The 15,276-nt window shown below is 53.4% G+C and overlaps 1 protein-coding gene across 1 annotated transcript; it reads left to right on the forward strand.

The window, feature by feature from the left end:
* The first annotated feature begins 208 nt into the window (after nt 1-208).
* LOC104158877 (testicular haploid expressed gene protein-like) lies at nt 209-15,170 on the forward strand. Its single transcript, XM_009696638.1, is given in 10 exon segments — nt 209-359; nt 3,156-3,331; nt 4,511-4,686; nt 10,269-10,391; nt 11,983-12,120; nt 12,422-12,503; nt 13,668-13,805; nt 14,306-14,413; nt 14,415-14,482; nt 15,068-15,170. Coding segments are annotated over 10 exon segments (1,128 nt in total). The 5' UTR covers nt 209-343.
* The last annotated feature ends 106 nt before the right edge of the window (nt 15,171-15,276 follow it).

Below are 15,276 nucleotides of genomic sequence, written 5' to 3' on the forward strand. Positions count from 1 at the left end.
CCCGCCGGTGCCCCGGCCGTGTCCTTGTGCGGCTGGAGCCCCGCAAGCACCTTCTCCCTCTTCACCGTGAAGCGGCTTTTGCCGTTTCCACCAGACCCCTCCTTAAACCTCCTTTTTTTCCCCCTCAGCCCTGCTGAGCTTTGCACATGCCCCGGCTGCCTGGCTAAGCCTGCTGCCCCTCGCTTTGCAGGGTAAAGGACACAGCAAGCAGATCCTGGTGCTGGGCCTGGACGGGGCAGGGAAGACTAGTGTCCTCCACTCCCTGGCAACTAGCCACGTCAAGCGCAGCGTGGCCCCCACCGAGGGCTTCAATGCCATCTGCGTCAGCACCGAAGAGTCCCAGATGGAGTTCCTGGAGAGTGAGTGAACCTGGTTTTAGTAAGGGATGTAAACTAAGTTCCTATCCTGTGCCCTCGGGATCAGGCCTGTATTTTAAAAGCTCCATGTTCCCTGGTGCCTGCTCTGATAATGTGAAGTTGTGATTATTTTCTCCTTGGGGATTCTGCTTTCCCACCCTGCTTCTTGGAGGAGATGATACACTGGTGATGGAGGAGGTCTGTGTTCGTTCAGCCTTTTCCTCCAAGGAGTTCGTCTCCCAGAGAGAGCAGGGTAACATGTCTGATTGTGTGAAACCAGCCCGAAGCAGAGGTGTCCACAGTAAGCCCTGCGTTGTGGTCCGTAGCCGTTGTGTGTTGTACAGCTTCTCCTTGGTGCGCATGCCTGGCAAAGGGCAAGAGCTGAAGACGAATAAATAATAAGGTGAAAGAAGAGAGGAGGAAGAGGAAAGCTTTGTACTCTTTTTGTTCAAAAGCCTCCTAAGTGGTGTTTTCTAGTCTTTTGAATGTCCGTAGGTTTTCACTAAACTTTCTGTGTTGTCCTTAGCGCTGATTTTTGGGTATCGTCCGTGCCTGCAGGGAGCATCTGCTGTGATGTTTTTGAGGTGTCACGGCGGTTCTAGGTGCAGCTAGCTGATGGGGAAGGTAGAGGCCCTGGAGTCAGGTCAGTCCCTGGTGCAGAGGGGCGGACAGCCTAGCCTCATCGCTGCCTGCCTTCTGCGGAGGCAGAAGCTGCCCTTTGCTTCTTGCTGTTTCTGCACTGTGCTGTACCAGTGCTCGACTGGCTCAGCTGGCAGCTAGCCCACAGACACCTCTGTACCTTTGTCAGCAGACCCAAAGGAGTTGTGTGCTGATCCCAGGTAAGTTTTTGGGATGTGAGGATGAGGCCGCTAAGGCAGAGTTTCGTGCCCGGTCCTGGTACCGTAGGAGTCTCTGCGGTGCCTTAGGGAAATCATCTCTCCAGAGATACTTGTAGTCTGTGCCCCTCTCCTAGTAGGTATGAGACATCTGTGTCTGCTACTGGGAGGTGCTTTGTCAAGCTGAGCCCAGAGGAACCCACAGCATCTCTGCTCCTGCCTGGGGCTGGCCTGGGCCTGGCGCTGCGCACCCCGCGGCAGAACCTGTTGTGTCTGAGTCGTCCTTCCCTCTCTGGTCCAGGTTGGTAGTGACTGAGATGTGATGGCTGCGGTCTGACCCGTGGGAAATGAAATGTCTCAGGCCAGTTTCAGCCAGGTAAATCCCTGCATGGCTCTCTAATCTGGTTACTTATCCAGTCTGTACCATCGCCTAGCCCAGGGGTTAGCAGCGTGTGCTGTGATCACGTGGCACAAGGTGACAGCAGGGTTTGTATTTTGCTGGCTTAGACAGATAGAAAACTGTTCTGTCTTTTTCTTTATACTATCATATAGATAAGTGAGTGGTTTCTTGCCTCTGCGAGGGATAGGAGCTCCTGGCTTCTGTTGAGTTCCTGCTGGTTTGGGAAAAAAGAATGTTCTCTGCGAGGTTGCTGACCCCTGGGTTATGCTATGCATGAATGCAGTTAACAAAGGGAACGGTGATGAGCCCCGACAACACCACGATACGGAATCAGAGACACCTGACCCAGGCGTGATGTGTCAGTCACAGCCCCTTGGCTCCTTTCCACGGTGGCAGACTTGCACTTCTGCCTGCAGATACGCTGGGGCTCTTGAAGAAGAGGTGGGCATGCTGTAGTGGAAGATGTTGCTTCCCTTCCTACATTCTTGAAACTACTGAATCATTTTGACTTAAGTGAAAGCAAAATTGCTTTGAAATAGAACAAAGTCACTGAGGGCAGTAAAAGATGGCTGACTAGCAAGTTAGTTTTGAAAAGAACTCCTGTGTAAGGCAGGAGACAATTATAGGGAACCCCAGATGTATTGCTTTGAAAACTTGCTGCTTTTGGGAGACTCATCCGTGCCTTGAGCACCTCAGTACTTTTGAGTGAGTGGTTCTGCAGTGTACCTGAGAGAAGACCTGGAGAGCTGAAAACGCGTCTGAAATACTTACTGTACTGTTAGCTATTCCTGCTCCCGTTAAACTCAGCAAACTGCCAAACTCTTTTTGTCTCCAGATGCGAGCAACAGTCTCGAGAAACTTGCTGCGTGGGGTTTCACCACAGAATTGTTATAAGGCCTGGTTTTGAAGGTGGACAGTTTTCCTCTGTATCCAGCAGAGAAAAGCTACACAGGTAGAGATGTGTCCTGTGCAGAGATTTCTACCGAGGATTGCCTGAAGCGTCTTCTGGGGCTTGATTTTTCTCTCTTCCTAAGCACCTCCGGTTATTGGCAGTATGAAAGCTGTGGGAGTTTTGAACTAGTCCCTAGTGTTGTACAGATCTGGTGAGAGCCCTCCCCACCTCAGAGCTCAATTTCTTTGGAAATTGTAAGCCTGCTTTGTCTTAAGATGAGATAGGCATGTGGAGATAGGTTATATGGGGACATTCTCACATGGCGTTTATGGACACTGAACCTCTTTCTACTCTCTCTACTGGCTTGAGAGCAAGAAGCAACAAGGCAGAAAGCAACCATAAAGAAACCGAACCCAGAATCCTCCCAAAAAAAGAACTTAAAATGGAAAGATTTTTTTTTCCCCCCCATCAGAGCATACACATATGCCTGCATGGGACTTGACTGGGGGAAATAAAGCTTTTTCCAGTCTGATATACAGTAGCCCAAATACTTAGAGGTTTTGGTAGCCCAAATACCTTGGGTTTTCAGTGCAGGGCCTGCTGTGGGCAGCTCTGGGAGCAGTGCTGCGTGGAGTACTTGGTGAGTCCTGTGCTGCTGTCTTCTCTTCCAGTCGGGGGCAGTGAACCTCTGCGTTCCTACTGGAAGATGTACTTGCCCAAAGTGCTCTTGCTGATCTATGTCGTGGACTCGGCCGATCATGCCCGACTGCCGGTGGCAAAGCAGCTGCTTCATCAACTGATCCAGAACAACTCCACCCTGCCCGTGGTGGTTCTGGCCAACAAGCAGGTAAGAGTTCCCTGCTGCTTGCTGCGCTTGGGCTGGCAGCAGCTGTGAAACAGCAACAGAGCCTTTCAGAGGAGGCTTCATGCCTTTAAGGAGGCTACACGGCTGGGAGCTGGGGAGCTGGGGGTCTTTCTGGGACACCTGTTGACCGCAAAAGAAAATAATCTGAGGTTGAGTTTTGGATCTGCAAGATGCAGATCCTGTGCTCGGAGACGGTGCAGTCAGAGCTGCGGGTGGAAATAATGGTGGAAACTGCTGTAGAGTTGCAAGGTTTGAGAGCTGCAAGGGAGACCACGGTTAGACCTGGAGTTGGGTTCCTGTTCTAAATGTCTATCTAGAAGTACCGCTTTACCTAGCAGCAGCCAAAAAGTGAAGCACTGTTATTTGCCTTCAGATTGTCCGGTTGGTTGCTCCTAAGGCTGCTGCTGAAGCACGAGAGAAGAGCAGCTTTCCTCACAAGGCAGGGCTTTCTCCCAAGGTCTCTGTGAAAGTGTCGATGACTGGTGCTGTACTTGGAATAGACTTGTGCCTGTGGTACGGTCAGATGACAGAACAGCCCAGTTTTTAAGCCCAGATTTTCCTTTTTGAGGGCTGTGCCCCATCCCTGGAAGTGTTCAAGGCCAGGTTGGATGGGGCTGGGAGCAACCTGATCTGGTGGAAGGTGTCCGGGGTGTGGACTCGATGGCCTTTAAGGTCCCTTCCAACCAAACCATTCTATGATTCTGTGTTACTAGTAGTCATTTGTGTTACTCTTGAACCCAAGTGCAGGCTTTGGCTTCATCAAACGCAAATGCTACTACTGATTCTCCAGGTCCCGGAGTCGGAAACGCCGGTGGCTGAGAAGGTGTGCAGGGCATGACTGTTGTATATTTGCACTGCTCTTGTGACTCTGCTGGGCGCTTGGGGTGCTTTTGTCTGCCTCGTACAGGTAGTCTTGCATTGTTATCAGAACTAGAATTACTAGAAGAACTGTACCTGTTTTTCTTTGGGAAGAAATTAGGTTAAGGATAAGCACTTTTCTTTTCCTGAAGCATTTCAGGGTATGGGAACTTGTTCTAATAGGAGGTACGCAAGAATGGTGACCCCATAGCCTTTGAGACCCTTCCCCTCCCTGGACAAAGGCAGTGGCTCAAAGCAACCGCCTCTTGCAACTAACAGGCTCGTTCTGGTTTTGTTTATCAGGACCTCGAAGGTGCATATTGCATCACCGATATCCACGATGCTCTGGCACTGTCTGATATTGGGGACGAGAGGAAGATGTTCTTGATTGGTACCCACGTGGCAGAAGATGGCTCTGAGATCTCCTCCAGCATGAAGGATGCCAAGGAGCTGATAGCGCAGCTGGTTTTGGAAGCAGAGTGACAGCTCTTTTCCTGCAACGTGGTATTTGCAGCTGAGGGAGATGAGGTGTTAGGGTATGGTCAGTTAGCCGCATGGTGACTGACATGTACAAATATCTTTTCCTTGTGGGTGTGGAATTCCTCTGAAAATGATGTCTAGTTGCTAAGAAGATCTAATTTATAGTGGTTTGAAAATACATTTGAAAAGTAGTATATCCTTTAGCATATTTGTAGGGGAAAATTAGTCTCTCAGACAGCAGAGTTAAGGGGCTATATAGCTTAGATGGGCTGAGATGGCTCCTTCCCAGGTGGGAATCAAGCATTGACTTCAGTGGAACAAAGCTGTATCCAGTGAATTTCACCTGGCTTGATGTCTCAGGCTTAAACTGAGGTATGTTTACTTCACAGGTTTTACAGAACCCTGTTAACAGGGTTGTTCTGTTAAAGATGAGACCTCACTTCTTGACAGTGTCAGAAATTTAAAGTGCTGCAACTAGGATTTTTTGACAGTGACAATTTTTGTTGTTGCTGTATTGGAGCAGGCTTTTAAGGAAGTGGCAAATTAGTAATCTTTGGAAATTGGGTTGGTTACTGCTTCTTTAGGAGGTAAGAACAAGAAAATGAATACAGTAAGACAGTAAGTGTGTCTTTGCCTACAGGGGAAAAAACAAACCCGTGTAATTTAACATAGTGACAATTAGGTTAAATTGGCACCAAAGATGAGAGACTCTTCCATCAGGCTGAGTGGCTTATTTCGGTTTAGTCCAGGTTGTCCTCGAGCAAGCAGTCTTACATGTGAAAAACCTGTTGTTTTTTTGAAAGTGATTTCTGTTAGCACAGCAGGCGAGGAAGACGAGTTGCTGATGAGTGTCACTCTCCCAGTGTCCTTGTAATTAGACTCCAAGAATGTGATCCAGGAGCAGTTCTGTAAAGGACCTGTTTTGCAACCACATTTATTGTATGAGGGTTTTATAGTTTTGTCCTTTGGAACAGACGCATAAAGCAGAAAATTTTACCCTAACCAGTGGTCTGGGCTTCATTTACCCGAACCAGGAATGCTGCAGGAGACACTCGAGGCCTTTCTGGGACAGCCACCTTTAAAACAGGTCTTTTCACCCACCTACAAAGGCTGGGTGCCCACCCAGCCCGCCTCTGCGGGGTCCCTGCATGTACCCCCCTGCCCACTGGGCTCAGACTTTCACTGGCAGCCGGGTTCTCGCTCCTCGGGTGCCGCTGGAGAACCAAACGCCGCGGGAGCGGTTCCCTCTGCTGCGAGGCCAGCGGGAGGGCTCCCGGGCATGGCACGGCTGGTGGGCACCGGCAGGCCCCTGGCACCGCAGGTGAGAGCATCTGCTGGGCAAAGCGATGCCAGCCCGTTGCCTGGCTGTTGCTGCCATTGGGGCAATGTGGCTCCCTGAAATCATGCCTGGTTTCCACGCAGTGCCGGTGTTGCCATGTCTCTGGTTTTCCTGCCTCCCCCTCCTTTAAAACGTGGCAGTTTGTTTTGTACTGCTGTGGAGTCCCCGTTTAATACAGCCACTACTCCCTCGAGGCTCTCAAAAGGTCCCCTTGAGGTTACTGAAGGCAATAATAAGGGGTAGCTACGTGAGCCAGGTGGGAACCTGCAGGTTAGGAGTGGCTGCTGGTGCATGTCCCAGGAGGATGATGCTACCTGGACTTGTGCAAAGTGTCTGACACTGTCCTGCACAACATCCTCACCTCTGAATTGGAGCGAGATGGATCTGAGGGATGGACCACTCGGTGGGCACGGAACTGGCTGGGTGGGCGCACTCAGGGTTGGGGTCAATGTCCGAGTGGAGAGCGGTGAGGAGTGGCGTTCCTCAGGGGTCGGGGTTGGGACCGGCGCTGTTTAACATCTCTGTGGGCGATGTGGGCAGTGAGTGGAGTGCACCCTCGGTGAGTTTGCTGACGACACCGAGCTGTGCAGTGCCGTCGACGGGCTGGAGGGAAGGGATGGCTGGTCTGGTGGAAGGTGTTCCTGCCCATGGCAGGGGTGTTGGAACTAGACAATCTTTAAGGTCCCTTCCAATCCAAACCTTTCTGTGATTCTGCGATTCCATGACTCGATGCTGTTGAGGGGATGAGGTGCTGGGGGTGCTCCATCCTACAGCCTCGAGGGCTGCCGGCACCCCCCGGTGAGGAGCAGCCATGGGAGAGGAGCACTTCACATGCAGGTGCATTGCTGCACCGGGAAGGTACGGGGGAAGAACAATACAAATACTTGCCAAGCAGTTGTATCCTGTGGAGATGTGCACGCTTCATCTGCCTTGGGATTATTTCACACTGAAGAGAGGCAGCCCAGGCTGCAGGTGTTACCAAGCTTTTAAATTCACCTCTTCTTGTCTTTGCAGTTTCTGGTTACTTGTCTGCACGCTCACACGACAGGTAAGAAACCCTCCCAGCCCTGGCTTCCTGGCTGGCTGTCCAGGCCATGTCCCACATCTCTTCAAGACATGGTTTAGTGGGTTTAGTGGGCATGGTGGCATTGGGTATACGGTTGGACTCGATGGTCTTTGAGGTCTCTTCCAACGATAAAGATTTTATGATTCTTGGGGAGGGATCGGTCGGGGATTTACGCCGAGCAGCGAGTCGATGTATCAGATGACACCATGATAAACACACAGAGGAAATGATGCCTGGTTTTCCCCTTCCCTCTGCTTCTCATGACAAACAACGTCTGACCGTCCTGCCCCTTCAAAAGAGAAGCTGTGACCCTTTGCGTTACAGGGAGCTGATCTCAAAGGGGGTTGATCCCTCTTCAGCACCGGGTCTGTGTGAGCTCAGGCAGCGGAGGGGAGGTGTTTCTGTCTCTGGCTGCTGCGAGGTCTCCTTTTCCCTGCTGGGAAGCGTGAAGCGGGATGAACGGCCACGGCCCCCCCGGGACTGTCCCCGTGTCAGTGAGGTGGCTCAGCTCCTTCAAGTTGCAGAGCTGCTGCAGGTGCGTCCTGTGTGGGGATGCCTGTCTGTCCAGAGCTTTTGCTGGGATAAAGAGTAGAAAGTAATCTTTTTTTGTAATTGGAAAAAAAAATATTTAACAGTTGTCTAGTGAGTTGAGGGACCTGGTTTGGACGCACGTGTGAGCCGTTCCTTGGCTGGGTCCTGGTGCGAGCTTTCATGCCTGTGTGTCCAGAGCTTTTGCCATGATAAAAGAGTAGAAAGTAATCTTTTGTAATTGGAAAAAAGAGTAATACTTAACAATTGTCAAGTGAGTTGAGGGACCTGGTTTGGACGCACGTGTGAGCCGTTCCTTGGCTGGGTCCTGGTGCACGCTTTGCACAGCAGTGTCCGAGGCAGCGGCGTGGGACACTGGGGCCACGTGTGCTCCGTGCTGGGTTTGGCGGTGGCTGCGTGGTGGGTCCGTGCCGGCTGGGCTGTGGGGAGGACACCTCGGCGTGGTAATCCTTCACCCCTTTGCAAGGAAAAACCTCTGAGGAGCTGCTTGGGAACGAACAGCTGAAACTGGTTTTTGGCTCCCGAAACGCCTTTGGCTGCCTTCCTGAGCGTGTCCCGTCTTGAACTGGCGGGAGGGGGCCAAAGTCCTCCCGGCAGTTCCCTCTGTGGGATCTCAGTGGGAGCCGTGTTTGCAGGGCTGTGACCGGTGTTCAGGCGTGACGGGGAGACAAGTCGGCCGGCATCTCGCAGGGAGCGTGCGGCGAGGCTGCCCTTTGCAGGGGTCTCTGTGGTGCTGAGCTCTCTGGCAAGTGTTTGCTGGGGCTCAGCATCTCACTAGAGGTACCAGCCCCATCAGAGAAACCACAGGTATTTCCCCAAAGCACAGACCGTTCTCTGTCAGCGAACATCTCTGTTGGTGTCCCTGCTCCTCTCTAGGGCTCTGCTGCCTTAGTTGCGCTGCCCAGACGCTGGGGTTTCAGGCCTGGACACTTGATCAGCACGAGCAGAGAGTGATGCCTGGGATTCCTGGAAGGTTTTGGTCTGATGAAAATTCAGTAAAAACATTTTCAGTGCTGCTCCTAGGGCACAGAGCATGTATGTTCCTGTGTCTCTATAGCATCTGTGCCAAACGGACTGAAATAAAACGCTAACTAAAGAAATACATCTTTGCCTGTCCTCCTAAAGCCGTGTGGGCAGAGTGCTGTCCCGTGGTGCCTTGCAGTAAACCACAAGGGTGCTGATAGCAGGTGTTGCTGTTCACCTGGGCTCCTGGATGCCAGGACATCATCCATCTCCTGCCTGCTGGGCTTGCATGGCGTGTTATTAACCGGGACAGCACCTTCCCTCGCTCCCTGCCGTGTCCCAAAGGGACCCTGCAGTCAGGGCGGAATTGCAAATTCCTGTCTCTGCAATCCGAGAGGGAGCACAAAAACCCATGGGCTGGTGGGTTCACCAGATGAAATGGATGGGAAGTTACTCGGAGAGAGAGATCCCTTAAGCGCACTCTGAAGGGATGGAGGCAAAGGCGCCGGGGTTCGGGAGTGTGTTCTATGGCTTGGAGTACAGCAGTAGCTTCTTTATGCTTTGTTGGTTTAACTGTATGTTCAACGGCAATGTTTGTCCTCTTCGGCAATTTTGACAGGACACAGAACCCTCGCAGAACCCAAGCAAGCGGCTTGTGCAAACGATCCCCGGGGAGGAGATGCCCCGACAGCCCTGGCTGGAGGGCTGGGGACTGATGGGACCTCCGCCAGTGCAGACCCTTTGCCTTTGTCTTGCTACTGCTTTCTTCTCAAGAGCAGAAGTGGCTCCAAAAAAACAGGTTGAGATGTTGAGCACGCGAAGGGCTCTCTTCAATTTGCTTTTTCTTGTTTTCTATCCAAAAACCGGGCTTGAGCCAAGTCTTGCCTTTGCTGCCCCATCTGAGCTGCCCCATGGAGTTGCTGTGGGGTGGGATGGTGCTGGGGGGCAATGAGACCAGACCTCGTCGGACCCACAGGCTGCTCTGTCCTGGAGGACACAGCCCGGCTTTAGGAACAGGGTTGCTGTCTGCATTATGTGGTCAAGCTATGGCTTGACAAGCCAGGGCAACAGTCTCTTGGTAACATCTCTTCTGTCACTGTGCTCAAAAAAACCCCATCGCCCTGCTGTTCCCTGTCCCGACTGCTCTGGTACCCTGTCCCACCATGGCCTTTCTCTCAGTGGGGGATGAGCAACTCCAAATTTGCCCTGGGCACAGGAGAGTAACCACTGATGTGCCGCTGCAAAACCTCACCCACTTTCCATGGCACACCCTGACCGTAACGTTATTATTATTTTTACTGTCATACCTGTGGTATGGTTAGGTGGCAATGGTGAGGCAAGAAAAATGCAATCACGAAACTCCCCCAGGGGTTTCAGAGATGTAGTGAAACGACCCTTTCTGCACACCCCCTGGTAACTGTAAAACCAGACGCATCACTTGAAGGCTCTTTTCTTTTTGAGTGGACAGCAACCACCTGGACAGGGTTAGGAAACTCGGTGCCAGAGAAGGGGAGCGCTCCGGGGATGGCAGCGGCACTTCAGAGCTGTGGGGAGCCACAGGGATGGCGTGTGGGTCCCGTCCTAGGCAGGAAGGATCACCCCAGCAAGCACATTTCACGCTTGTGCATGTTTCTGAAATTTCACACCCTTGCTGTTCTTGCTAGGCTCGTGGGGGGAAACCAAGAGACGATCTGGACCCTCTCCCGGGGTGCTGCGAGAGCTCGACTATCACCAAGAACAGCAGCGTTGGCCAAGCCCAAGCAAGATTTTGGCAAGCACCAGCGCAGGTCGGTGACGTGGTAGCACGTTTTGGGAAGGAGGCAGCTCAGAGGGTGCTCTCTGCTCCGGGGGATGTGCTGGCTCCCAGGGAAGGGGAGATGCCATCTCCTCTCCTGCCACTGCTGCTTCGCAGGGAGCTCCATGCCACTGAGACCCACTGGTGCCTGGGACCGGGGCTGTCTGTAGCAGGGGAGAAAGGGCTATGAGACCATAGTCAGCGCAGGTGCTTGACTGCCAAAATGAGGAGGAACTGGGGGATGCTAAGTTTGGGTGCCCTTTTATTTCCTCGTACCCTCTGCCTGGCTGCGGGAGGGGCTTCTGCAACACGTGGTGGTTGCTGGTCTGAGCAGAGCTCCGGGTTCGGATCAGCTGCCGTCGGAGCCAGCCTTGATCTCGGTCTGCAAGGGCACGGGAGCATCTTCCACTGCTCTAACGAAAAAACCCAACCAAGGGCTGTGCTTTGGCTTGGAGGCAGAGACATCACGTGTATGCCTGCCTTGATGGGGACATGTACGTGTCACACGTGTGCATACAGCGGGACCGTCTGTCCCCGGAGTGTTCCCTGTCCATACTGGGGCTGACGCAGCCCAGCCAGGGACCTGCACACAGTTAGGGATCCCCTGCATCCTCTTGGAGCCTGGCCTAAATCTTGAGGATAAAGATGAGGAAGTGCCATGAACAGAGAGATCTTGCAGCAATCTGCTGGCTGGAAGGCATCCAGGTCTCTTGCCTTGAGTTAGACCTCTGCTGTCACTGCACGGTGAAGAACTAGTCCATGTTTGGGAACAGAAGTGAAAAATGATGTAAAAAATGTGAACTTCAGTGGCGCTGGGTGATGGTGCATTACTTGAAGCAACTCAGCTGTAGCTCTGTTGGAGGGGGTGAAGCTCTTCTGGAGACAGGATGGTGGTTGCTAGTCTGTGGGAAGTCCTAGCAGTGGGAATAGAGAGAAAACCGTGTGGCACTCCTGGCTTTCCTCTGCCTGGAGGGATGGCAAGACACGCGTGTCTGTAGTTTTCTCTCCTCTGCCACTGTCATCAGTTCAGGGGCTCTCATCCTCCCGAGAGCTTCTGCCTCTGACGGACGGTGTCCGTCTGACAGCCCTTCCCGCTGTCCTGCTCACCTCTCCCTGGTGATGACGGGCACCTTCCAACGGTTGTGGCTGATGGAAAGCTGGGCGAGCACGCGCTGGGCAAGCCTGGGGACATCCCGAGAGGAAAGGAGCTGCAAGGGCACAAGGGGCTGTTAAGCCGTTGCCACAAAGAGGTTTCTAAATTGGCAGAGCTGAACGACAGAGATGCTGCTAGGTTTGTGTTGTGGAGTGGCTTCTTGAAACGGTCCGGGGAAAGGCTTGGACTTTGAAAGCAATGCACTGAGGGTGCTGAAAAGAGGACCCTGCGTATGCAAACAGCATTTACCTGTAAGGTCAGGAAATCTCAAGTGTAAATGCCCATTTGTTCATGGCTTTTCCGTGTGCACCGGTGCCAACTTTGGTACATACAGCAGACGTGGATGTTTAACCAGGCTGAGGACACCATCTGCCAGGATCACGTTCTCTGTCAGCTGCCTTTTACGGACTCTTCTGTGCTGTTCCTCGAGATCCCTCTTCTTGTACGGCTGTGGTCGGGAATCAACGACCTGGGAGCGTCCCCTGCTAGAGGGTTTTGGTTTCCCTTCTGATCGGCTGCTGAACTTGTCTGAACCTAAAAAATACCAGGCTGCTTACCTACAGCAAAGGTGAGAGGTAGGTCCTTGGGTCTTGTAGCATCAGTGCAGCTTCCAAGGAATAAATACCGGAGCAGAGGATGGGTATAAGAGAGGGCAAAATGCAGGGCAGGGACTGCGGGGGTTAGGAGCCCTGGACGGACTCTCTCATGGGATGAGTGGGTTCTACACTGGAAATAGCCACAAGACAGAGCTGCCTTCTGCTGCAGCGAACGTGAGGCTTGAACATCCCAGCTGCAGCCTGGTTTAACTGGTCTGGGGGGAATATCTGTGAGCGGCAGAGCCAAGTCTCTGCTTGCACCGGTCCCCGGAGTGACCTGGGAGCTGCACGGAGCTACCAGGCATCCCCGCGGATCCTGGGGCTGGCCCGGCCACAGTTCCTGCTGGCCAGAGAGGTGGGGAGGTGGCGGAGTGAGATTTGGAGGGGACAGCGATGCAGAAAACTGTCCTGAGTTTTTACACCCTGGATCCTGGATCCCTGGGATGTGCCCAGTGTGTGCTATGGAGGGGAGAAAGTGGCTGGGGGTGCCGCCTGGGGGTTGTGATACGGAGAGAAACTGCCTCTTTGGAGTGAGATGCTCTCTTTGAAAATCTCTGAGAGATGGAAAACAGCCAGGCTGGAGCAGCCTAGAATAGCAGGAGAGCCAAGGGAGGCATCTGGGCTGCATCCCCTGATAAAGCAGCCTGGGAAAGTGGAGAAACCCGATGGGAACGGCCTGTTTAGCTCCTAGGGAGCGCAGTCGTGTTCGTAGCCGGGCGGCTGTGCTCCCATCTGTGTATACAGAGGGCACGAGCCTGCAAACACGACGTGTATTTTAAGTGTTTTACCAGAAGCCTAATTTAGAGATGTATTTCTGAACTTGCTCCTTGCAGGTGGGTCATTGCTTTGGCAGGGGTGAAAGGGCTTGGGGCGATCTCAGATCACACTCATTGCCATGGCAAAGGCGAGGTTTTCTGGCTGCGGTCTCTGGGCTGGGAAAGGAGCAGGACTTGGCATCAGTAACCCTCTGAAAAATCGGGGAAGAACCACAGAGTCATAGAGCCGTTTAGATTGGAAAGGACCTTTAAGATCATCGAGTCCAACCATAAAAGAAGTCCCACGCTGGAGCAGTAATCACTTTTGCTGTAGGAATGCAGTTAGCTGCACCAGCACTTTTACCCTGAAATCTGAGCGTCTCTCCTTAGCAGGGAAATTATTGGATTCAGCCAGGAAGATAAATATGAAAAACACTACTCTGGAAGAAATTTCTCTGCACTTTTACCTGGCTACGCAGGCTCTCGTTACGGACATTGCTCTCCCGGCTGTGAGTGGGCGACAGCTGGGGAAAAAAGTAATATTGGCTAAGACGTACAAATCCCGATAGCGCTAAAATTACCTTATAGTTCAGGTTAAAGAAAAATAATGGGTGCTGGGAAAGTAAGAGTGCTCCTTCTTGTGACCATGTCTGCAGAGGCAGGGGGGTGGGTGCTCATCCCTTTGGAGAGGGAGAGTGTCCCTGTGGGCTGCGGTGGATGAGCCCTGTGTCTGCGCATCCCTCTCCCGTTCTGAACCCGAGCAGGTGCCAACACTGGGTACAAACGCGGGGGCCTTGGCCAGAGCATCCTCGCGGTTACAGCATCTCGCAGAGCCCCGGGTCAGGAAGGTGACCTGCTACTCTAAGTGTGGCTTTCGCGAATCCAGCGTCCCTGAGGACCACGCACGGCAGGGACGCCGGACAGAGGGGAGGGCACGGGAGCTCGGTCGCTGGTTGCTCTCTTCATGGCATCCCTGGATGCGCTGCTGTCTGTGAGGGTGATGTAGCTGCTTCCTGGGCTGGAAAGCAGGACTCGTCCTCTCCATCCAGAGCATGGACTGACTCCCAACAGGCATCCCCGGAGAAGGGCAGACCTGTACCCAGCCTGCAGTCGTGGGGATGGATGGGGAGAGATGGACAAGGGTCTGATTGGGCTCTCCAGAGCCGGGGAATGGGTTGGGCAAAGGGCTATGAGTAAGAGGAGGCTGGAGGGCCGGTTGTGGGACTGGCCAGGCAGCGATTTCTCCTTCCGCAGCTTGGCTGGTGCCAGACAGAGCTGTGGACAGGCTCGTGTCCCATCTGTGTGTGGTCGGTGTCTGTGAACCCGGGTACACCGAGTTGCAGGCTGGTCACCCTTGAACGCCAGGAGCACCCGTAAGGACCTTCCTCCCGTTCTTCCACAGGTTTCCAAGCTGGCACAGGAGGCAATTGTGAGCCCTCAGACCCTGGAGCTGGATCGGGCCAAAAGATTGCATCCTGACTGTGTGCCCCTGTGGGATGCTGAGTGGCCAAGTGACGAAGGCCGCAAAGCAGACGGTGGCCACACCAAGGCTCGTGGAACTGGCCCAGCCTTGCAAAAGGTACGTGCTGCTTCCCTGCCACGCGGAGATGATCAGCTCTCAGCCCGTTTTGTGCCGGCCGTGGCACCTTGTTGATTTGGGTTTGGCCAGTGTGATTAAGCCACTGCTCTTCCACTTCCAAAAGACCTGGATTTTGGGTGGCTGGATGGGCTAATGCTAGATGGATTGTGGCTTAAAAAGCGTTTTTGAGATGGAAAGAGAATCAAAAGAGAAGAGACAGGAACTTTCTAATTCCAGTAGGAATTGCTGGTTGGCACTTCTTAATTGCAATTATAAAAAGCAACCGGCTGACACGTGGCACGGTGTAGCACATTCGTGTTGCCCAGCGTGATGCCGCTGGCCTCAGCCGGGGCCGCAGGAAGGCTCTTTCAGAGGGGGGTGAGGGAATGCCTGGCTGTAGGGGCCGTGACCGCTTTGGAGAGAGATGGGGCATCCCCTCGCACTCGTGTCGCGGTGCGAGTGGTGGAGGCACGACTGCTTTTGTCCTCCCTTGGCATGGCGGGGCAGGGTTCAGAGCTGGCCGGCAGCTTTGGGAGCTGGCCCTGCTCCCGTGGGAATTGTCCGGCTCTGTCCTCGCCCCCCAAGACCTCCCATGGGCTCAGCTCGATTCAATCCAGATGTGTTCAAAGCTCAGAAGGCAACTTGTTCTGCTCGGATCCAGGACCTGGCTTGTCCGATGCGGTGCTGAGCTCCCTCAGACCCACAGCCCGCTGCCGGGGCCAGCGGCCCCCATCGCCCCTTGGAACGTCGTCGGGCTGTGCTGTGGCTGGAAAACACACCCGGAGCCGGCACGG

This window comes from Cariama cristata, unplaced genomic scaffold, assembly GCF_000690535.1.
Source record: "Cariama cristata isolate BGI_N322 unplaced genomic scaffold, ASM69053v1 scaffold33313, whole genome shotgun sequence".
NCBI lineage: Eukaryota > Metazoa > Chordata > Aves > Cariamiformes > Cariamidae > Cariama > Cariama cristata.